At 45.2% G+C, this 25,264-nt stretch overlaps 1 protein-coding gene across 1 annotated transcript in view; it reads left to right on the top strand.

Moving 5' to 3' along the window:
* Positions 1-8,696: 8,696 nt before the first annotated feature.
* LOC147421393 (H/ACA ribonucleoprotein complex subunit 1-like protein 2) overlaps positions 8,697-25,264 on the top strand; it is a 59,758-nt gene continuing 43,190 nt past the window's right edge. Inside the window, exon 1 of the mRNA XM_086503616.1 lies at positions 8,697-8,971. Within this exon, the coding sequence (XP_086359742.1) occupies positions 8,839-8,971 (133 nt within the window). The 5' untranslated portion in view covers positions 8,697-8,838. The remainder of the gene's footprint in view (positions 8,972-25,264) is intronic.

Raw genomic sequence — 25,264 nt, 5'->3', positions numbered from 1 at the left:
TGCATCGCGGAGGCTTGTGGACCGTATCTCTTATCTCCACATAAATTTAGGTTGGTATGTGTGGATAATAACACCTTGGCTCCCATTCCTATCTTTTGGTTAACCTTACTGCCAATTTTCAAAGGTTTTGGGGATCTGTTTTGGACTCTCAAATATCTCGTTTTTGTCCCATAAAATCCCGATTGAATCCTTATACAATTTCATTGGCACTTCTAAAAAATGCATTCAAATTTTGGAACTCTCCAATTCATAAATACATTTCTTTGCCCATTGTACATAATTGGCGCTTCTATTTCTCTCACTAGAATGACCAATTCTAGAAAGAGAAAATTCATTTAAGTAGACCAAAAATGAAATTTGGTGACAGAAGTTGATGTTGATGCCGATGCTGGGTGTCACTCCTCTATGGAAGGAGCACCTTACCCATGCATGCCGATGTTAGAGGGAAACCGATGTTGCAAGCCCAGAAAGTGGTTGTTGATGCTAAGAAAAGTGGGCGTCGATGCCGATTTCCTCCACCAGATGGAAACGCCTTCCCTGCTCAAAAATGCCAGTGTTGTTGAAGTCGAAAATCAAAAAGTGCATGTGTATCTGATATTTTACATGTTGTTGCAAAAAATGTGATCAAAATTAGGTCAAATGGACAACACCATTGCATTTAAAACATGCCAAAACTTCCAAAAAGACTCTTGGGCTGTGTAGAAATTATGACCATGGACCATGCCAAACTAGCAACAAAGTGGAAGATCACTCAACCACTACACAATCATGAAAACCATGATCAAGTGCATCAAAATCAATGCTCACATAACCATTAGAGAGTAAACTGTAGATATATATAAAACATGGCAAGAATCTGGAGGAAATTCGACAGTCTTCCCTAAAAACTGAGCAAAAACCCTAAAATCTCACCAAAACCGCATAAAGCATGAACAGACACTCAGTGTCTCAGTAAATAGATCCACAAATGGTATACATAACGTGCCAAAAAGCTTGGCAAAATAGCTCACTCTTGAATGAGTGGCTCTATGGGCAAGTGTACTTGTCCAAAGTACTTGTGAACATGTGAATCTATGCTCGAGGGAAATCTGCTCTAGAATGGTCCGTTATGTGTCGTATGTGGACCGTCAAAGTAGGAAAGTTGGAAATCGTGTGTGTGTGTGTGTGTGTGTGCGTTCACACACAACCACACTCTTGAGAAATAGAGATCTCTACCACTGCTTTTCAAAATAAACTATATCGGTGTCTTTTTTTTCCCCAAGGCCTTGCGTTGCTTAAGCCAATTCCCCAAATGCTTCAAAGTCCCCCAATGTTTCAAAGAAAAGTTTTTTATTTTTGCAAACCTGGTTTTTGCTCCCTAAAAGCTTCAAGAAGCCTTTACTTTCTTGCACCATAAGGTTTTTTTTCTTTAAGCTCAAAAGGTTCGCTACTCACTTTCTTGCAGAGTGATTTAGACATAGTCAATTTCTGTGTAGTATAGCTAAGGTAGGAAATCTTAGTTGAATCTGTAGGCCGTCATACACGCATAAGGAAGGTAGGTCAAGCCGGTGCTCCCCACTCCTCCCCACTCCGATCTGTTCTGAATCTCTTGCTCTTGGATCTAGTTCCATTGATCCACCTATTGTCGTGAAGCAACCAACACAATCATCGCGCTACACATATCGTGAAAATGAAGCTTTGATACTAGTTGAAGTGTGCATAGTGCAAATGCTTGTGTGTGTGGTGTGGTGTGTGCATGCGGGGAAGGGGAGAAGCAAGAACGCGATGATGTGCGGTTGGAGAAAACCTCTAGAATAAGTGAGCATCTCCTTAGTCTTTGTGTATATGAAGAATAAGGTAGGATGTATAGTGGACAGGTAGCCGACCGCCGTCCGGATACGGGCAGAGGCATAATGCCTTTAACCCAACATGAAGCACTCACGACAATGAAGCTCTCACCGGCAATAAATCGGCTCTCATACCACTTGTGAAGAGTGTGTGTGTGCTCGACGTACAGTGCGCGAAAGGAGAACAAAAACTATGCAAGAATTGTTGTTCCTATGATGTACCAATTGAAATCCAAGGGCAACTTATTTCATTAGGGAGAAGCTCCCACAACAAAGTTTTAATGCACTTAAGGTGGCTCTAACTACTACACCCATATTAGCTATTGTGGACCCAATGAACCCTTTTGTGCTTGAGACAAATGCCAACAATCAAAGGACAGTACTCTAGTTGAATACTTTCCTTCGTAAGTACTCAAGAACGACTCATGATGATAAAGCTCTCACGGGCAATAAATCAGCTCTGATACCACTTGTGAAGAGTGCGTGCATGCTCGACGTGCTGTGCGAGGAAGGAGAACATATAGAGTTTTGGGTGGAGCTCTTAGTGTGAGGATTATAATTTCTCACTATAACCAAAGAATTAGTACGATCATTATGACTGATGCCTGACTAGTTGGCCTGAACCTTGACAATTATCGTAGGTTTGTTAAAAACTATGCAAGAATTGTTGTTCTTATGATGGACCAATTGAAATCCAAGGGTAACTTATTTCATTGGGGAGAAGGTCCACAACAGAATTTTGATGCACTTAAGGTCGCTCTAGCTACTACACCCATATTAGCTATTCTGGATTCAATGAATGCTTTTGTGCTTGAGATAGATGCCAATAATCAAGCCATTGGAGTAGATCTTGTTCAAGAGGAAAGGCCAATTGATTTTGAAAGCAAGAAACTTGATTCTTCACAATAGAATTATTTGGCTTAGGAAAGAGAGCTATATGCATTAGTATACACTCTGAAAAAGTGGTGACATTATTTGTAGAGTGCTCAATTTGAAATAGTGTTTGACCATGAAAGTATAAAATGGTTAACACAAAAATCTAACTTGAAGGGTTGATAGGCCACATGGGCTAAGATTCATTAGGAGTATGACACAAAGCTTTGTATCGTAAAGGACGATACAATGTGACACCTGATGCTCTTCGTCAAATTCCTAAGGTCAACTCTCTTCAAGCTCTCTTCTAATCACAAAACTTAAAAGTGAGTTCTTGGAGTCTCTTAAGGGTAAATGTGAGCATGATTATGCATGCTCTAAGGTGTGGAGTTGAGTCAAAAGAGGGATCCTTCTCACTCCAATGCTAGTATTGTGTCTGTTCCCTCCACACATAGCTCTTCTCTTTTGAGCGATGAACTGAATAGATGGAAGATTTTTTCCATTGATGATGGGTACCTACTCCATAAGGGGAGAGTTTGTGTACCGAACGGACATAGATATTCAGCACCAAATTCTTTATGAATGTCATGAAAATCCAAGTGCAGGACACCCATGCATGAAGAAGACTTATGCACTTGTACGATGAAAATTTCATTGGCCAGGATAGCATGGGGATGTTCAAGACTATGTCTTGCATTGCCAAAAATGTCCAATTAATAAAGCAGAGAGCCTAAAGGTAGGAGGTAACTTAAATCCTTTGGATATTCCCAATGGTGAATGGGAAAGTATCGCTATGGATTTTATTGTGGGTCTACCAAACACCATACCAGGTAATGACTTGGTATTGGTCATTGTAGATAGGTTGACTAAACTTTGTAAACTTATTCCAACCAAGTCCACTACTAAAACTCCAAATTTAGCCAAGTTATTTGTTCAAAATATGTATAGATTATATGGAATCCCCAACAGTATTTTGAGTGATTGTTGTGATCCCAAGTTTAACAGTCACTTCTGGAGGGTTGTATTCAAATGATTGGGAACAAAACTCAACTTAGCACTGTAGATCATTTAGAGATGGATGGGCAAACTAAAGGAGTTAACCACCAAGTGTCAGAGGATATGCTATGAGAATACGTTAGCAATAAGCAAAGCACGTTACTTATAATAGTGCAAACCATGTTACCATTCCCTTCATGCTTATGTACGATTTTCAACTTAGGTCTCACTAGTGATGGTAGGGTTGGCTACTGAGAAAATTCAGCAAGTCAAGGACTTTATCCAACATCACCCAGATGTACTGAAAGTTTCTCATTAACTATGTTGATGTGAAACCTTGGAAAATCACTCTCATGGAAGGTGGAGAGGTATTGTTATGTGTAGCAGATCTTTCAAAAAGTCTGAAAATACTCAAAGCAAGTTGGAATAGGGCCTACGGACTTTCTTTACTTGCTTACTCTTTCATTTATCCGGCTTTTCATGTAATTCGTTTAGATAAATGCTTGCATCGGGACAACAATGTAATTGATCACTAGGTTTTGGTCGATTTCATTGAACCCACCTAGCTGCATGAACTCGAGTGCATTATTGACTATCATGATTTATGTACCTATCATCATGTGCATCTCCAAACAATACTGAAGTGGAAAGATAGATTTGAAGAAGGTGACACTTGGGAAAACATTAGTGTTCTTAAAAAGAAACACCTCACTTTTGTTTTCGAGGACAAAAACTTTTCTCCAAGGGGGGAGTAATGGGAGGGCAAGGACTTGGCACGGCCCATTGGGGAATCGGCCTAGGGGCCTACCTATAAGTTTAGGCATGGATGTTGAGCATCTTGTTCCTTACCCTTGATCCTTTCAATGGTGGCTTTCGCATTGACTTGGTCTTTCTACCTATATCCACCTTGAGCTGCAAAGAGGATGTTACAGTTTGTGCATCTCAAGCAAATATCCAATGTGATCCTTTTTTTAATGCATTTATTTTAATTATTTGACATAATTCTAGATAGGGCAATTTCTATTGGGAAATATATAAGCACACCCAAGCCCCCATTGTATTATCATCAATTCATTTGTCTTTGTTGGTTGGTCCAACAAAAGCTCATTAAGATTGAGATCAGGCATAGATCAATCATCTTCACCAAAGGTTCAACTGGTGTCATGCATTTCTAGTTAGCTCAACCAACCAAATTATAAGTTGTGCCAGTCAAAGGCACACTTCACAAGTAGCACTAAGAGGCCCCCACAACCCTAGTTAAAAGGGAACTTAAGGCCCTAGCCATGCGATGACTACCGAGAACCATGGAAATGTCCACAATACTAACAAATAAAGTAGATACCATGGCTAACAATAGAGCTCAAATATCAACAATACAACCATTTTCCACAATCAAAGAAAGAGCTCTCAAATTGCAAGTCATATCTTTTGTACTAGATTCCTTCAAGAGTTAACACTTCAAATTAACCAAGGTGTGCATAAGAGTCAAGAGTCCGGTTGTGACCTCCAAAATGTAACTCAACAAAGTTGTTGAAAAGCCACCTTTTAAGGATGTTGCTCTTGGTCACAAAGTTATGGACATCCAACACATGCATAGGGCAAGGAATGGCGAATGAACATGCAAGGATTTTCTAAAAATCTATCACAATAATTGTAATGATGCCAGTATCTTGTTATGCTCCGATTAGGTTACTCTTCTAGGTACTTGACATGCAAGTTCACGACCCCATTACACAACACTTCACCAACCTCTACATCAAAATGATATTCTCACAAAATGTCTTTCCTCTCTAGAGTCACATCCTTTAGGAGTGCTACAAATAATGTACTACCTAATGGCTCTACTATTTAAAAAATATATTTTTATGAGATTCCCTCAGCCTACCCTAAGGCTTCTAGCTTTCAAAGGCTGACTTTGAATGGGTTCAACACCTAATTAGGCTATTGCTATGGAGCCTTCCAACGACTCAAATCATTGAGTGAGAGAGAGAGAGAGAGAGAGAGAGAGAGAGAAAATATCCCTTTGGTGTGCGTGAGACCTCTTCTTTTGCCCATCTTCCCCTTCGATACCTATGTCGATATTTTTTGCCCTTCCCAGTTTCTGCATCACTTATTATGGTTCCAAAGGGTTCAACATCAACATAACTGAGGTTTTAAAGAGTTTTTTGACGTAAAACAAACTGAAGGGGCCTAGTACTGTTTATTTAAATACTGGCTAATGCATGCATTAGCCATCATGTAATTTATTTATATTCTTTCCTAAAGGCTTCAAAACTAAATTAAAATCCAATACATCGGCACTGCTAGGAAAAACGAAGAAGAAGAAAATGTTGGGGGAAGCTAAATGAAAAGAGAAATGTAAAAATGCATACACACATTGCAAGCAAAACGATGAGGGAAAGCTAATGAAAAGAGAAATACAAAAAGGCATACACACAATGCATGCATCCAAACCTATATGGGTTCTCATTTTCTACACTATCGTCCTTCACTATTATGTTTTTTTGGTGTTTTGAAAGTTTGTTTATTTTTTCAAAACAAAGATGACCTAGTTCCTTTCGACTATTAGCACACGCACGCGCATGCACGAAGAGAGAGAGAGAGAGAGAGAGAGAGAGAGAGAGAGAGAGGAGGAGGAGGAGGAGGAGGAGGAGGCAAAGGATGCCAAGGATGGCACCTACGTGCACAGAGTAGTCGAGCAACCATGAGAGAGATAGAGGACGCCAAGAAGGTGTTTGTGTGCGTAGAGCGGTTAGGTAGGCTAGGCAAAGACACAGAGGGTGCCATCGTTGAAAAAAAAAAAGCTAAAGTGCATCGAGAGAGCAACGAGGCGGTGTGGCTCTCTTGGTGTAGATCATTGATTGCAAGGTTGAACCCCTGAAGGGTGTGGGTTTGATTCGCATCAAATGTAGGACCTTTTGGTTGATGCAGAATATCGCAAGCCATGGAGGAAGCCGTTATTGAGATGAAGGAATCTGGCCACTAAATGAATATAATAGAGAACCTAGAAGTATGTGTGGTTAGTTTAGCAAAATAGGAATTGGGGCAAATCTGAAGGAGATGCTCCAAGGGGATTCCCCAACGGGAGCAAACGACGGTCAATTGGGGGATTCAACGACAACTGTCGGGGCACGTAGTCAACGCACAAGAGAGGGCGACGATGGAGATGACACTGGCTTGAGCACATGGAGTGGCTAGTTTGGGACACCAGGCAAGAGTATGCGCGTAACCGTCATGCAGTGCCACCAGGGGGCGAACGGGGGGACCTTCGCAGGTTGGATATAAGGGGGTGGGGTGTGTGTTGGGAGCATGAATACACGAACGAGGTTGGCAGGTAGAAATGACAAGGTCTGCAGCTACAGGTGTGGTGAGTCTGTGTGGGTGTGTGCAGTAGTTGCTGTAATTTCTATGTGCAGCTTGTGTGTGTGTGTGTGTGTGTGAGGGCGAGGGGTGGGGAACTCCTGTGTCGAGCTGCGTGGTGAAAGAGGAGAGAGGATAAGTGGGGACACACAAGGATGGGGAGATGCAGGATGTGCAGAGAAGCAGCACACGAGGAGATGAGCATGCAGGGTGGGGTCAAGAGGGAGGATAGAGGAGCGGTGCAGGAGGTGGTTGCTTTTCGAGTGTCACACGGTTGCCTTTCGAAAGCGAAATGACATTCTCTCTCTCTCTTTCTCTCTCTGTATTCTATAATTTCTATTTGGCAATGTTCTTCATATTATATTCTACTCCCACATACATACTATGTGTGTGTGTCGTTATGTGTGTGAGGCAGGGCAAAGTTTAGTTGGATTTTTATGATTTCAAAAAGAGTGGACCTTGTTTTTGTTGATGTACTAGTAGGATTGTTTGCGTGTGGTTGCATGATATTGACCCGTAAATTATTGTTGCCTATGTAGGCGCAATGGCACCAATGAAGAACTTAGCGCGAGGAGTGGTAGAGGACCATGCTCGGCCCCCTAAAAAGAGAAAAATTCTGCTAATGATAAACAATGCTAGTAGTGTGCCCAAGAAGAAAGGAAGGGCTGCATTGACGAGGGAAGCAAAATCCGAAAGGGACGAGAAGGAACCGAAGAAGCTAATGGAAGTTAGTATTATTGTAGCTATAGGGGGTATGGATATTGATGTTAGTCTTTTAGATCGATTGCACGAGTTCTTGAAGAAGGAGACAATAGCTAGTATATGTGAAGGGGGGGTAGTGTATTTCACTTGCATTTTTAGATGGTGGTACACATTCTAAGCGCCTCTCTTATTACCTTGAATAAGAAATTGAAAAATTATTTAGGGTGGGACAAGAACAATCAGAGGGGGGGGGGGGATGTGCTTTGTAGAGCGATGAGGCAAAAAAACTTACACACGTTCGAAGGCATGGTAGGGTATTGTTTGAAGGATGATGGCGAAACCCACTTTCGAAAAGTAGAGCACAAGACGAGCAAAGGTATAGAATTGTATAGCTTGTTCGGGGTAGATGACTCCAAGAGTTGCATTTGCCTAACACATAACAATTTCTTCGACCGTGCGTTGATGTACTGGAGATATCACCCGTTTGGGAACGATTGCTGGGCACATTGCACAACGGTAAATATTGCCCCTCGTTGGGATGGATCACACCATACCAAGGGCAAGGGATGAGGTTGAGGAAGATGAAGGCGCTCTAGACGTGCATGGCGTTCCCATTCGCGAAGACATACGACAATCTTTGTTGCAGACGATCTGTACCAAAATAGTCAACCCGGTTCACATCTCGTTGGAAGGACATAGAGAGGTAAGTAAACCTAAGTGTTATACATAGAGTGGGTTCAGACTAGGCGACGGAAGAGAAATGCAAAGGGGCGTCAATGCTCCATGGCAAAAATTGATTGGTTGGAGTTGAAGCTCTCTTCCATCGGACCCTCCATTTTTCTTCCGCCCCCCCTCCCCGCCCCCCAAAGAGATGATGGCCTCTTTCAGTCCCCTTACCTTTTTCACTCTTGCTCCTCCACACTGTTCAGACTAGGTGGCGGCGAATTTGCGAAGGCTTGTTTCTTCCGCCGGAGACTGAACCCAGCCATAGATACAGAAGGATAAATATTATAGATAGTTTGAGTGTACGTAGCTGCTGGGAATCGGACTCAACGCTGAAACCCTGCGTTGTTGAAGTGGAATGAGGCCTCCCGCCAGCAGCGGATTCAGGGGGCGCGGTCGAGGAGGCGACTTTAGAGGAGGTCGAGCTGGGGGTCGCGGCTTTGGCGGACGGGGCTTCCAGCGCGACGAAGGACCTCCCTCCGAAGTTGTTGGTACACTCATATCCCCCTCTCTAGCGGTAATTAAATTTCATCCCCGCTAGAACAAAAACCTTCCCTACCTATAATCTCACGTAGCACACTCACAGTCACAGCTGAAGAATGTCCCTGATACTCGTCATGCTCAAGATGAACCAGATATGGACTTGCATTGAGTGGCAGTCGTTGTCCTTGATAAAAAAGGATTGGGTATTAGGTTAAAACTCAGTGGGCTTGTCTTCCCTGTGCACCTTCAGTTGGAAGGCAAGGCACTTCTCACTTTCATAGGAAGTGTTACGAATGCCACGTCAAAAAGTACAAAAAGGGCACACTTATACCTCACATGCTGAAGGAATAACAATAACCTTTATGTACAAAGGATTCGTAACACTTACCATGAAAGTGAGAAGTTCTCTTTGTATCTAATTTCATTAATTTCATTATCTGAGTTGGCAGAGAGGTTCAACGTAGTGTCATCTTGAACCAACCAAACTCAGAGTCTAATTGGAGCTTGAAAATTTCATTAATTTCATTATCTGAGTTGGCAGAGAGGTTCAACGTAGTGTCATCTTGAACCAACCAAACTCACAGAGTCTAATTGGAGCTTGAAAATTTGTTCTTCTTTAGAGAGAACTGAAGAGTAGTAGAGTGCCATGCTTTTGGTTTGAGAAATGCATTGTTGTAATCTACATCTGCTCTCAGAGATATTTTTTCCCATAGCTTACAAGGTATAGATAGAATTTGTGCTTTTTTTCTTTGTTGACATATACAAGAAGTGGGAATGGCCTTGGCTTCTGAGCTTTGCAAGAAAACATTTTCGCTCAATGAACTCCTCAAGAGCACAATCTTCAAGGTAAATTACCAGGCCAAGTTGGTTACAACAATAGAAGAGACCTTAAAATTATATTTCACATTCCAAGGTCGGCCTCTTGGGCTTTAACCTCTTGGATTGTTTGGCTTTGACTTTTCACAAGATTCCGCAAATTGACAATTGTGATTGAAGGGACTTTCTCGTAGGACTCATATAGTCTCGAGTAGAGACAAGCGTGTACTAGTCCACTCACATTGTTGCATACTGTTGCTGTTAATCTATGATTTTGAACCATCGTATTGACAACTTGTGAGGATCATGTATACTATTCCTATTAGTATGTGTAAGTACATGAGTAAGACTTAAGATTGAAATTTGAGCTGATAGTAACTTGAAAACTGATTGTTTGATCGATTTAATAGTGTTACAATAGGCACCTTATATAGGATATGAAAAGACAAATGAAAAGTCATCTCTAATCAAGTAGTGACACATCTCTGGCCCCAAAGACTGGCGCCCCTTTCGGTATTTCTTTTTGTATTAATCTTTGAGCAAATACAACTCCCACGGGTCCCCAGCTCTCAAAGTCTCCGTCCAGATGCCCTGAGAAGTGAGGCCCTTGGGCCCTTTTATTCTTACAAAGTGATGCTAAAAGCAGAGCCCCAAAAGGCATAAACTTAAAAGCAAAGTGTTCCAAAAGCATCTTGGTCCAAAAATTGCAAGAAAAACAATTTGCACAATTTTCGTACAGTTGTCAGCTTATAAAGCGGAATTCCATACGCTCTGCCACGTCAGTCTATCAACACGATTTTCGGGATCCGAACGGCCTGCTTGCCACGTCAGCAGTCTGTCCGTGTGTGTGTTCGGGCAGGATTGCCACGTCATCAATTTGTGACATACCCGCCTCTTGAAAGAATTGTAATCGCCCTCGATTACGCTTGCAAAACAGATAGAGGCCATAAACCATGTCAACAGACACTGACTCTAAGTACCGACGCACTAGACACGACACATCTAGGACTTGTACAAAGACGACAGTTACATCATTGGACATGACATCACATGACAAATCAATCACCGAAAATTCATTTCAAATCTCAGACCATGACTACCAGCAACGCATTTAGCAACCGCATCTAGATCCATCCCGGACCTCACTGTTGTTGGATTAACTAATCCTTATTGCAGTCATGTCTATAGAGATTTTTAAGTCCGAAATGCTTCATTTCGTCTTTGAGTTCCTGCACTCAAACAAATCTCATGAGAGAGTACAAATCATTCATGTTCAATTTCGGGAATTCCATTTTATAAAGTCATACGACAGAATATTGTCAGCACAGCAGTATCCTTGAAACCCAAAGGGATATCAGTGACTCTATTCAATCGAGGTAATCTGTGACAAAGGAGCGGAGCGACTCCCCTCTTGTGCAATACCTCTGCACAAGATTTAACCCTGTTGATATGCGGGATCTCTTGGAGTTAACGCAGCTAAACCGAATGCTTCAAGGTAAAGTTTCAAACTCTTAGGAGTATCTGCTAGGTCCTCCTCCTCCATCCACTTCGCATCCAATGCCGGATAGTTCTTGTATTTAACTAAGAACCGCTGAATCACTTTACCTTTCACTTTTCTTTCCTTGTGTGCCAAAATCTGTTCAGGAACTAGTATCTCCTCGCTCTCTTCCACTTCAGGTTGCTCATTAGGCTCCCCATCATCTAACACCTCACCCTTAAAAGGTTTCAAGAGACTCACATGGAATGCATTGTGAATCTACCAAGTATCAAGGGCAGCTTGAGTCGAAAGGAGACATCATGTATCTTTTCTTTAATTTGGAAAGGGCCATAATACCTCATGCTAAGCTTTGGAAAAAGCCGCTCCTTTCCCTTTCGTTTCTGTAGGCGTGCCTTTTTAAAACGTAAGAGCACCCAGTTGTCTTTCTTTAATTTCAAGTCGCGTCGATGTCGATCTGCTGCCTTCTTCTGGCGTACTTGAGACTTCTCTAGAGCCTCACGGACCTTGGCAAAAGCAGTGTTGTCACGTGACACATCCAACCCTATCTGTCCGTGGACAAGCTATAGTATGACCAGGGTTCAATTCAATTCAGTCAAGTCGGTCTAGAATAGGAAGTGATCTGGCACTTTTGTGAGTCTGTTCGCAGACCGTGCATGTCAAGCACTTAGATTAGATGCATATCCTCTGGTTGCACACAGCATGATCATCGGCATTCCCATCATAACCCATCAGGAGCATTTTCCAGTGCACAGAACCTATTTTCCCTATTTTTGACATTTTTCACTTATTATTTTTAAGTGACTTTTGTTGGGAACTAGGTAGGGCAATTTTGCTAAGATAATATATAACCAATCCGTAGCTGTTAGGTGTAGCAGAATGAATGTTTGAACTTTGCTCAAGATGAGTGCTCCGAACTGTGCTCAAGGTTCCTTTTATTCTTATGGAAGGGAGAGCCTTCCGTTCTTTATGAGAGAGTGCAATGATTACAAACAAAGTGGATGGACACTGTGCGTGCAAGTGTATGAGACTGAGAGATAGAGAGAGAATACGACACCAGAGACGTAAAACCCTCCTCCAAAGGCCCCACTCTCGTCGGCGAGAGTGGTCTACTTATGATTGCACAATCTGGTACAGAAGGTATGCATGAGACTGATGCAAGTCTAGGCTATGTCGACGATGACGACGGTGATGACGAAGTCGACCAAGGGCTGAAATTTGCAATCTTTCTACTGCTGTCCAAAAACGCCATGGGCTGAAATCTGCAACTATCCAAAAACGCTGATTTGGGGGGACTGTTTTCTGTGGGTCTTTGTCGCTGAAAATCTGTAGGTTTAGGGCTGAAAACTGAGGTTCATTAAGGCTGAAAACTGAGGTTCTTACCGAGCTGAATCTGCTACTTCTTATGGCTGAACTTGAAGGTCTTCTATTGCTGCAAATCTGCAATCGCTGGGACCTCTTCAAAACGCTAGGGCTGCATATCTGCTACAGACCAAAAACGCTAGCTGTTGGTGCTCTTAAAAAACGCTAGGCATGAGAGGGTCTTGCGGTGACGATTTGATGCAAAAACGCCAAGGGCTTGGGCTTGCTGGCGATGGTGCAGCTGTTGAAAACGCTAGGGGAGGTTCTTCTAGCTTGGAGGAAATGGGGGCTTGTTGGAGAAGTTGCCTGCTGAGCTTGGCTCCTGTCGCCTCTTCTGCCATTTAGTGCTAGTCTAGGTTTGCTTATATACAAACTTACTCAATTCGCCCTACCTACTTTCCAACAAAAGTCACTTAAAAATAATAAGTGAAAAATGTCAAAAATAGGGAAAATAGGCTAAATGCACTGGAAAATTCCCTTGAAGGATTCTGATGGGAATGCTTATGATCATGCTATGTGCAACCAGAGGATATGCATCTACACTAAGTGACTGCGCATGCACGGTCTACGAATAGACTCACAAAAGTGCCAGATCACTTCTAATCTAGATTGACTGGACTGACTGAACCCTTGTCGTGCCGTAGCTTGTCCACGAACACATAGGGTTGGATGTGTCACGTGACACTAGCGCTAGCATTTTTGGTAGAAGAGCAAGGAGAACAGAGGCACAGGTTGCAGCAGGTTCCTCCCTCTCTCTCTCAAGCAAGATCCCCCCCCTTAGGCTGGCGTTTTTCCACAAGACTAACCCAGCGTTTTTAGCTGCCCTTCCACAGCCATAGATCAGCGTTTTTGGGACAGTGTGCATCATCAACCCAAGCATCAACTTCAGTGATTTCAGCCCCCTGCACTTGGCATTTTCAGCCCCATCAGATCTGCGTTTTTAGACACCAGCAGCCAGCGTATTTCATGACCATGACCAGTGTTTTTGAGGACAGCATTTCAGCGTTTTATGAACAGCAAAATCAGCGTTAGAGAGCCCCTACAGATCAGCGTATTCAGCCTTTCAGATCAGGGTTTTCCTCAGCAGCAAAACCAGCAGCAAACCAACGATTTTTTCAGCCATAAGACAACAGCAAAACCAGCGTTTCCAGTAGATCCATCGTCATCGCTGTTCTCGTCGTCACCGTCAACTTCGGCATAGCAGTACTTAGAATCATTGCATCAGCATCTTGTATTAAATTGTGCAATCAATAGTAGACCACTCTGGCCATCAAGAGGGGCCCTTGGAGGAGGTTTTGACAACTTCCCGGTGTCGTATTCTCTTCTCTCTCTATCTCTCAGTCTCATGCACCTTCATTCACAGTGTGTATTCACTTTGTTTGTGATCACTTGCACTCTCTCATAAAAGAACGGAAGGCTTCTCATAGTAAAAGGAACCTTGAGCACAGTTCGGAGCACTCATCTAGAGCAAAGTTCAACATTCACTTCCGTTGCACCTTACATTGGTGTCAGAGCTTTGGCAGTGTTCTGTATCACTCGAGGAAAGAACCACAATAAATTCTTTTGCTGCTTGTGGTCGCACGTAACCCAAGATCTCTTGGTCGTGTCGATTCCTAATCGTGTTATGAAGAGTGACAGGAAACCCAAGAAAGAAGGGCTTGTCCAGCCTCCCCTTGCTCTCTTCTCACTCATTGCGAGCGGAACGTGCACTTCGCGGCCGACCAATCAACGTGAGGTGGGAAAAAGCAACCTTGGTGTGAGCGCAAGGCCGCCAAGGGGTGCGCCTGCAGGGAAGAGGATAGCTCGGGTGCAGAGAAGATCCTTCTCTAACACAAATTGCAAGCGAAAGAAGAACCGCAAGAGCCTCAAGAACCTCAAGAACCCAAGAAACCAAGACCCACAAGAACCCAAGTTCCTCGTGAACTTAAGAACCCAAGACTTTAGTGGATGGTCATCACCCAAAGCGGAATGGATACTTCGCATGGAAGTGGTGAGCATGGGAGTGGGGAAGAAGAGTTTTCCCCACCAGGAGGTTTTTTCGATCCTCCCCCTTTCCTATCTACGCCCAAGATTGCACTAACTTCTATGGAGGCTTTTGACAAGATGATGACGGACAGGAAGTTAGAAAGCGACAAAATTTTGGCAGCCATAGAGCGTAAATACGAAGACAGATGGATGAAGTGATGTAGCTTAAACCTCACCTTATAATGCTCTCAAAGCACTAGCAATATATTCCACTCTAGTGTGGCCTCATGAGCTTATTGTGGATATTTTGGCATGATAGCGTTGCCTCATGCAAGTGCTTGAGACTTAACCAGGGCCAGAGCATAATAGCTCTAGGGAAAGCGGCTCAAATTTAAGTTCGAACCTCGCCTACATATGCTATTGTAGCTGCAAGTCTGGCTTAATGGCATCCTTGTGGCTACTTAGGAAAAGAGGCTCGAGCTTAAGTTCAAACCTTGCCTACATATGCTAATATAGAAAGTCTGCCTTGAACTTACGTTTGAGCCTCAACTGTATATGTTACTTTAGCACTAGGGTGTAAGGTTAGTCTCATGACATCTGTGTGGCTACCAATGCCAATAGGCTCAAACTTAAGTTCGATCCTAACTTGCATATACTAGAGTAGCACCATCATGTAGGGCTTGCATAGAAGAACACCTTATGTTGCGACTCTTTTCTCAAGTGCAGGCACAGATGCAAGAGATTTGGGAAAAGGGGACTCTCTCAGACTCTTCTTCTCCAAAGCATGCCACACATGATTTGCATGTCCGTCTAGTGCGACTCTCACAAAGATGATGCTCCTATAGCATAAGAATGTCAATCTCACCACCCACAAGGCATCTCTGAAGCTCCTGACGCAGCCGACCACGTTGACGCTGAAACTGGGGCCCTCCTAATCCCTGCACATTCCATGAGACGATCCGCATGGAGTCAGTGGGAGAAAACTGATGCTGCCACAACAGCCAACCTTGCTATCTTTGAGGCTGGTTTGGATGGGGTGTAATCCGGATCCAAACGACCTCTAGAGAAGCGCGAAAGAAGTGACTGTCCCGCCCAAGCCCAAGCCGAGCGTGCAGCTCGAAGGGCTACATCCTTTGTCCAAGAATCCTCATGTACAAATACATAACAAGGAGGGCTCTGAGTGTCAGCAAACAAATGCACCACAATGTGCCTGCAACCCACTGCATCCGGAGGCGTCTCGCTGAACTTGGCCAGAGGCCAAAGTGTCTGCACTAGATTTGTCACCCCTAAGTCCCCTGTGTGGTGTGAGAACTCAGTAGCCTGAGTCTGGAGCCAATCAAGAACTGTGTTGGGTCCACTCTGTGAGATCCCTACTACCGCACAACGAGAAGGAGAAACCCACCACTGTGTCCAAAGCCTTAATGCCTCTAGCTCCTAGAAAGAGGACATGGACTCGAAAGCAAGCCTCCTCTAGGTCAGGAGAAGAGTCACCCAGAAACCGAGTGAAACTGTGTTGAAGAAGTCCTTGCGTTTGCGAATATCAAAGCTAGTCAAACCTCTAGGGACTGCTGGAAAAGGAGAAGTTTGCACCAAGAAAGTCGGCCTCAAGTGGGGTTATCCCTCTCAAGCCACATGGCTCGTAGCGAAAGCACTACCAAGAGATTGCCTCGCGGCGGACGCGTGGCCAGTCCCCATCGCTTGAGGAGGAGAGGTGGAGGGGTCGGGAGATGAGGCTGTGGGCCCCACATGGGAGAGAGGAGGGACGGGAGGCGAAGGTGGAGGTGGGGGAGGGAGAGGAGGCGGGTGAGACGGAGTGGCTGCGTCTGAGGGAGGAGGAGGTGGAGGTGTAGGAATTGAAGTGGACGGGGCCTCCTCAGGTGGGTGGGTCATGCTGAAGGGGGTCAAAACAGTTCCCAGTCGGAAACAGGTGTTGCTGAGCTGCAGAAGGTCGGCCACCAAGGGGAGCGGTCGGGCGAGTCCGCCCTTGTCGGCAGCGGCCAGGTACCTGCTGCCAGCCATCAGTTGTCTGATCGCGGTCTCAATCAAGGTACCAGCCTGTGTGTCTCGTTGCTGGGCTTGCTCAGCCTTAGGAGGCTACGCATGCCCTGTGGGTCGAGGTCTCCTGCGAGGAAAGGCCTTTGCCAAATGGACTATCTGTCTGCAAATGAAAAACTGATCCAGGAGGCTCGAATACTCCACGCTCTGGCGGAACCAACCTCCACTCACCCGAGGTAGTAGGATGACCTTCGAGAGGGTGTGGGTGTCCCGAACCAAAACACGTACTGAGGGGATGCCGGCCGCCTTGGCAACTACTGAGGCTGCCGTGCGAGGTGTCTCCAGGACAGCCCCAATCTCTGAGCATATCCTGGACAAAAGTGGTAGGTACTCCCTCCTCAAACCAAGAAAGCAGATGGAGATGGGAAGTTTTGCCTCCTCTACCAGAACATTTGTAGCTAGATCAAAACCATGCCTCCACTGTCGAAAGTGGGCTCGAACTGCTCGGAAGCCAAGGGGCTCATTGCGATGACCTTGGACGCCATCTCGGAAGTCTCAAACTCTATTTGATAGTAGCCACGTCCGAGGAACTGAAGATCCAAGATCTTGCCTACCTCTGCGAGAAGGCGGGCCTGGAGAAGATCATGCACTTCTCCTCTTGGAATCGGCCCGTGGGGCGGTAGGCGTTGGCTTTCACCCAAAATTCTTTACTTTAGATACACACTGAGTACTTTGCAAAGGTAACCCGTACCGGGAATTAACACCTAAGTCATAGTTACAGGGGACGGGCCCTAGGGTCACACTGAGTACTTTGCAAAGGTAACCTGTAACGGGAATTAACACCTAAGTCATAGTTACAGGGGACGGGGGGGACGGGCCCCAGGGTCGGGGATGGCCGTAACTGGGCTGGGAACGCCGAGGGACGGACGGAAAACGGGCCGGACGGGCGGGTCGCAGGGGGGCCGGACCGGGGTCGGACGGACCGGACGGGGACGGACCGGAACAGATTCAAAAAAATGGCCGTTTTTGACCGTTTGCAACGGCTCTATGTAGCCCCAACTGCCATATTTTTTAAGCCTTGGCCCTTGGGAGGCTATAAAAGGCTCCCTTGGGCCTCTTAATACTCATAGTCTCAATGCTCAATGCTCATTCCATTTCCCTCAAGCTCAAGGCTCAAGCTGATTCCATTTCCCTCAAGCTCAAGGCTCAAGTTTGAACTTTGAAGCTCTCCTCTCCCTCTTCTACCCACTTTGAAGCTCTCCTTTACTCTCTCTCCACACAAGCTCTCCTCTAACCCTTCTAACTTCTAAGCTCTACTCTCTCGAGTCTCTCCACCATCATGTCATCTCAAGCCAACTCCACTTCTCAAGCCGCTTCTTTTCGAAGTAGGCCCGCCATGCAAACGTGGTCGTGGTGGGATGAAGTCGACTTTAGCTCGCGTGGCAAAGGTGGCGGTGCAAGACCATGGACGTGCAAGCTATGTCTATACAAGAGATCGGGTGGTTCAAACAAAGTGCGAGCCGATCTTCTTCATGAACCCGGTCACGAGGTGAAGTTTTGCCCTCATGTAGCTCCCGAGAAGAGGTTGGATCTTCTTGAGAAGCTCACGGTGTATGAGGTTGCGGAAGCGGCCAAGAGGGGCCGTTTTGTTGCCGTTGATCCCTCCGCCACAGCGACACCGCGAGAGCAAAGGGAAGCCAACCTTGACGACATCTCTCGAACCTTCAAGAGCCATGGATCTACACCGTCCTCTTCCCTTCCGCATCGCCAAACCACTCAACGAAAATTGGAATCCTAAATTGAAGGAAGAGGTGGATAGGTCGGTTGCCCAATTCTTCTTCCACGACCACATTGCCTTCCATGCTTCGCGGTGAGTTTCCCTTGGCATATGCACATTGCAATCTTTCATTTTGTATTCATAATGGGTTATAATTTCTCGACTCTCCATACTAACGCAACATGCTCTATTTTGTGTGGATAGGTCTCCATACTTTCGAACCATGGTTACGAAAATAGGGGAATATGGCTCCTCTTATGTGCCACCTTCATCGGAGAGGCTTCGCACCACCCTCCTTGACAAAGAGAAGCTTGCCGTGGAGCAAGCGGCCCAAGCAACAAAGGATTTGTGGGAGACCAATGGCGTCTCTCTTCTTGTAGATGGATGGAGCGACACCCGCAAGCGGTCCATCCACGGGGTGGTGGCCTACTCTCGGGGGGAGATGTACTTTGTGGAGTCACATGATGCATCCGATAGTCGCAAGGCCGCCGAGATGCTTGCTACGGAGTGGACAAGCACCATAGAGATCACCGGCCCGGAGAATGTCCTTTGTATGGTTGCAGATGGAGAGGCGTCAAATAGGGCAGCCGGAGCTATCATTGAGGGCATGTATCCCAGCATCCATGTCACATTTTGCATGGCGCATTGCCTCAATAACCTCCTCAAGGACATAGGGAACTTGTCATGGATTTCACCCACCATTGGTGACGCCTCTCGAATTGTCTCCTTTGTGCTCAACCATCAAAAAGTGCGCCATGAATTCTCAAAGAGGAGCCACTTGTCTTTGCTCAAATATTCAGAGACAAGATTTGCATTCAATTGGCTTATGCTAGGCCGCTTGTCTACATGTGGTGGAGCCTTAAGGGGCCTCTTTCTCAGTGATGAGTTCCAGGCCATGCCGGAGTCTACATCAGCAGTAGGATTGAAATGCTGAGAATGGGCCGACGACGCCGCTTGGTGGGAGGAGGTGAAGACTCTTGACGCCATGGTCAAGCCTATTCTACACCTACTTCGAGTGGTGGATGGCTTGCAGCCATGCATTGGCAAAGTCTATGAAGCCATGGATTGGATGATAGAGGCACTTGAGAAGCTTGTGCCTGACCCTGTTCAGTATGCGGAGATTCATGGCTTGTGTGAGTCGAGGTGGAATGGATACTACTCTCCACTTCATGCGGCAGCTTATGTGCTTGACCCTGAGTTCCAAGGAAGGTGTCAAGAGACCGATAAGGAGGTGAGCAAAGGATGGCGGCTTGCATTGGAGCGCCTTGAGCCTAGCAGTGACATTAAGCACAAGATTAGAGACGAGCTACTCAACTACAGGCAAAAGAAGGGCTCCTATGGATGTGTAGATGCACAGCTTGATCGCAACAAGATTGGCTCGGTTTTGTGGTGGGAGGACTATGGAGGAGATGGCCCACATTTGCAGCGCTTGGCTGTTCGTGTCCTTAGCCAAGCATGTACCACTAGTTGCTTGGAGCAACTATGGAGTGTGTACAGCCACATTGCCTCTAAGAAGAGGAATCGCCTTGGGGTTCATAGGGCCAATGATTTGGTGTTTGTGAGCGCTAACTTGCGCATGCTTGCCAAGAGCGTCACACACAAGGCAGATCCTTTCACTGAGTGGGAGATGGCACAAGAGAATCCATCTATGGCCGATACTCTTTTGGAGGAGCTAGAGGAGGATTTCGAGCCTCAATGCGAGCCTCCCGAGCCGGAGCCCTCATACGTCGCTGACGACCTCGACTACGACGACGATGTGGAGATTCAGCAGGCGAGCACTTCTTGAGTTTGATGATCATTGATCACTCGACTCTCGAGTCTAGACTCTTGAGTCTACGACTCTACCTACTACATAGCCCTTTGTACTTTTTGTTATCCTTGAGGCCTCAGGCTTGTCCTAAGTCCTTTAGGCTTTTTGACTCTTGAGCCCTTGTGGCATGCACTTCTCATTTTGTATCCATCGATCATCGATGTTTTATTAGCACATTTCAGCCTATATGACTCGTGTTCTTTGGTCTATTTAGTGTAAATTTATGGTCAAAGTGATGCTCTATGTGTGTGGCATGTGTGTAGGTCAAAAAATGCCAAAAAAACTCTTTTTTTTTTGCCGTTCCGAAACCCGTCCCCGTTTCCTGACTTTTGCCGTCGCGACCCCGTTCCCGACCCTGACCCGCCGTCCCATGTAACTATGACCTAAGTACACACACGACCCGGAAGCTAGCATGCTCCGAGCAGACGTCGACAACCTGTAGGCCCCAAAATTGGCGTCCCTTTCGGTATTTCTTTATTCTTTAACAGTGGGAATAAAACCTGTGATCTCCTACGAGCTGCCCCGCACAATCTAGGCTAAGAAACACCTACTCTAGCCCGATTTCGGCAGCATAACTATACTAGGACGCTTCACGGTCAGTATCCCCACGCAATAGGTGACTTTCCCGACGCATACAGACACTTTGCAAAACCTGGCGAGAATCTGCAGCACGCTGAATTCTCTGTTTTCTGCTCCGAAAATGCGCCAGTTCTCCTGTACAGCGGTCCCTTCGCGTCCCCGAACCTCTTGGGGGTATTAGGGTCCGTTTAGGGCCAAAACGTCCGTTTAGGTCCCTCTTGAAATCGCAAACGTCCTCGATTGCATACCATAAATACAAGCCACTGATGATCTTGTGCTATCAACACTCTTTTATCATCGCATGTATCCGCAAGAAAGGTCATAACACATAGATACAAATGACTTAATGAGGCCTTCATACTTTTGTCATTTCCATCTACTACACTGAATTCATATGTACATTTGATGTACTAGCTCTATCATTACCCCTCCTTTGCACACGTTGGGTTGGGGCATAAGTAGGCTGTAACCCAAAAGCTTCAAGGTAAAGCTGCAATACATTTGGTGACTCTGACAGTTCATTCTCTTCCATCCACTTTGCATCCATAGGCGGATAGTTCTTGAACTTCACCAAATAGCGTCTTGCAACTTGTCCTTTAATTTTTCTGTCTTTATGTGCCAAAACTTGCTCAGGTACCAGGATCTTATCAAGTTCCTCAACTTCTGGTTGATCCTCATCTGGCATATCTTTTGGCACATCACCCATGAAGGGTCTTAGAAGACTCACGCGAAACGCATTATGAATCTTCCATGCATCAGGCAATTTGAGCCTGTAAGCCACATCGCTGATCTTGTCAAGCACTTGAAAAGGCCCTTAGTAACGCATGCTGAGCTTAGGAAACAGCCGTTCCTTGCCCTTCATCTTCTTTAACCTTGCCTTTTCAAACCTTAACAGAACCCAATCACCAGGTGAGAGTAGCAATTCACGACGGTGACGATTAACAGCCTTTTTCTGTTTTGCCTGAGTCTTCTCCAAGGCAATTTTAATCTTCATATACATCTCATCCATGTTCTCAACATATCGATCTACCTCAAAGATCTTGTCCTTTGTATGCAAAATGGGAGGAACCTTTTTGCCGCCTTCAACAATCTCAAAAGGTGCTTTGCCGGTAGACGAATGCACCGTATTATTGTACGAATATTCAAGCATAGGCAAATACTGTTCCCACTTGCCCTTATTATCTGACACATAGCATTTCAACAGATCTAAGACAATAGAATTAGCCTCTTTTGACTGTCCATCAGTTTGTGGATGAAACGAAGAAGAGAACTGAGCGTAGTGCCCATGTTCTCAAACAATCCCCTCCAGAACAAACTGGTCATGCGAGGATCACGATCACTGATAATCGATTGTGGCATACCATGGTACTTAAACACATTGTACATGAACAAGCGTGCCATCTGATCAGATTTTATCTTCTTCCTGACAGGGATAAAATGGGCCTGCTTGCTGAACCTGCAGATAATGCTCCATATACCATCATTTCCTGTTGGCGTTCTTGGAAGATCAAAGATAAAGTCCATAGCAATGCTTTCCCATGGCTTATCCGGAATTGTCAGTGGTTGTAACAACCCTGGTGCCTTTTGCCTGTCAAACTTGACCTTTTGGCAAACTATGCATGCTCGCACAAAGGGATCCATATCCCTCCTCACGGTAGGCCAATAGAAGAATGTCTCTACCGCTTTAACTGTTGCATCAATACCACGATGCCCTGCATATGGTGGGACATGAGACTCTTCCATGACCTTATGTCGCCGTGGCCTAGTGACACAAAGTCTGCCATGCATCATCATAAAACCGTCTTTGAGGAGGTAGTGCTCGTGATGTTCCCCCTCTTCTAACTGTTCAAAGATCCTTGCAAAATCTTCATCAGCAGTATACTGTTCCTTCATGTCATCTAACTCATGATGATAAGGAATTGACACAGCTAAAATTTGTGGCTTTCTTGATAACGCATCAGCCACAACATTCTTCTTGCTTTCCACATGCATAATCTGGAAGTGGAACATGGAAAGAATGTTTACCCATCGCATATGCTTTTCGGATAACTTTGACTGTGTCAAGAAGTATCGCAAGGTCTGATGATCTGTTTGGACAACAAAATCAGCACCTAAGAGATAGTGCTTCCAGCTAGAAAGCGCATGAATCATAGCCAAGAGCTCTTTCTCATAGACTTGCATAGTCCTCTCTCGCCCTTGCGAAATTCGGCTTTCATAAGCTACTACCCGTCCATCTTGCATTAGCACTACTCCGATGCTACTCCCACAAGCGTCACACTGGACCACAAATGACTTCCTGAGATCTGGCAAAACAACAACTGGATCTGAAGTAAACTTTTCTTTTAAGAGACTAAAAGCTGAAATCTCTTTTTGGGTCCATCTGAAAGTCTCTCTTTCTTTTGCAAAGCGTGAAGAGGTGATGCTATCTCTGCAAAATTCCGATAAACCTTCTATAGTAGGAACACAATCCCAAGAAGCTTCTGACATCGTGCACAGTCTTCAAGTCTGGCCATGTCTTGATAGCTTCGACCTTTGCGGGATCCATTCTAACACCATCCTTTGAGACTATGTGGCCAAGAAAGTGGATCTCTTCGAGGAAGAATTCACTTTTCCTACAAGTAACCTGTGACTGCGCAGCTCTTCGAACACAATGGTTAAGTGACGCCTATGCTCCTCTTCATTCTTCGAATGCATTCTAACACCATCCTTTGAGACTATGTGGCCAAGAAAGTGGATCTCTTTGAGGAAGAATTCACTTTTCTTACAAGTAACCTGTGACTGCGCAGCTCTTCGAACACAATGGTTAAGTGACGCCTATGCTCCTCTTCATTCTTCGAATACACTATCATGTCATCGAAGAATGTTCCAACAAACTGTTATGCGAGCGGAAAATCCGGTCCATCATTCTGTTGAACGTGGCAGGAGCATTTGTTAGCCTAAACGGCATCACTAGAAACTCATAAAGACCAAATGTTGTTCTAAATGCAGTCTTGTGCACATCCTCTGGCCTTATACGAATCTGATGGTACCCACTCTTAAGGTCTATCCTGCTGAAAATTGCAGCACCCTCTAAACTATCGAGAATATCATCAATTCTAGGAATAGGAAACTTGTTCTTGATGGTATTCTTATTCAACGCACGGTAATCAATACACATGCGCCATGAGTCATCCTTCTTCTGCACTAGGAGCATTGGGGAGCAAAAGGGTGAAGAACTAGGCTGAATTAGCCCCTTCTCTAATAACTCCTCAACCTGGCCCATAATCTCTTTCTGCTGCGCCGCACTAACCCTGTAGGGAGGTCTATTTGGTGGGCTACACCGTGGCACCAAATCTATCCGATGGTCCTCAGGTCTCTCTGGCGGCAATTGCGACGGTAATGAATCAGAAAAACAGTCACTAAACTTTTGCAAAAATGCTAACACAGATAAATTTGACTGATCACTATGTGAGACATCACATGCAAAAATCAAGTACACAGAAACATGATTCTTTATTACAGAAGTGATAGCAGAAGCAGATACAATACGGACTGACTCTCCTTTAAGCTTTACATCCAAGATGTGAGTTTTGCCCCTATGCTGTACAATGATCTTTTTGTTGTAGGCATCCAAGACTCCATGCACTCGGAACCATTAGGACCTTCTTTTCCTCGAGTGACTTGCGTACAAAAGGCTTCCTTTTTTGTTTCTTTGCCTGCGCTCCAGAAGTCCCGGTTGAATCCTTGTCTTTGGTGGCTTTTCTGACCCCTGTGATGCATCGGGAGCCGTTTTCACAAAGGGCTTCTTCACTGAATTTTTCTTTTGCTGCCCTCCTTTGTCACTGCTCGGAAATCCACTGTCCTCTCCTTTCAACAAGCCAAGACTTGCAACCGGTCTGTTTTTATCCAAAAAGGGCGGTAGACCTTAGACTTGAACCTTATTTGCTTTCACCCATTTAGTTTGTCGCCCACTTTACCTGTACTTTCAAGACACAACAAAAGGGAAAGGGATACAGGTTGCTAGATTGCACCTGTATGAGAAGACCGACACCAGCTTGGCCCCTAAATAGGCGCCCCTTTCGGTATTTCTTTATTCTTTAAAAGAGGGAATAAACGCTGTGGTTCCCTACAAGCTGCCCCGCACAACCTTGGCTGAATTTCAACTGTTCTGGCCCGATTTTGGCAGCATAACTATACTAGGACCTTCACAGTCAGTATCCCCACGCATTGGATGACTTTCCTGACACATATGGACACTTTGCAAAACTTGGCGAGAATGTGCAGCACTCTCAATTCTCTGTTTTCTGCCCCGAAAATTCGCCAGATCACCTGTAAGCGGTCCCCTCGCGTCCCCGAACCTCCTGGGGGTATTAGGGTCCGTTTAGGGCCGAAACACTAAACCTGCAAAAATACACAGCAGGCTGTAATTCACTGTTTCGGGCTCCGTTTTGCGTGCTGGTCGCATCCGTAGCAATTCCTCGAGCTCCCGCACGTGTAGGGCTACTTGCCCTTTGAATCGGACG

The sequence above is a fragment of the Adiantum capillus-veneris genome, chromosome 27 (assembly GCF_014529385.1).
Source record: "Adiantum capillus-veneris isolate H3 chromosome 27, ASM1452938v2, whole genome shotgun sequence".
NCBI classification, from domain to species: domain Eukaryota; kingdom Viridiplantae; phylum Streptophyta; class Polypodiopsida; order Polypodiales; family Pteridaceae; genus Adiantum; species Adiantum capillus-veneris.
The sequence above is the reverse complement of the archived record's forward strand: the minus strand, read 5'-3'. Positions and strand labels throughout refer to the sequence as shown.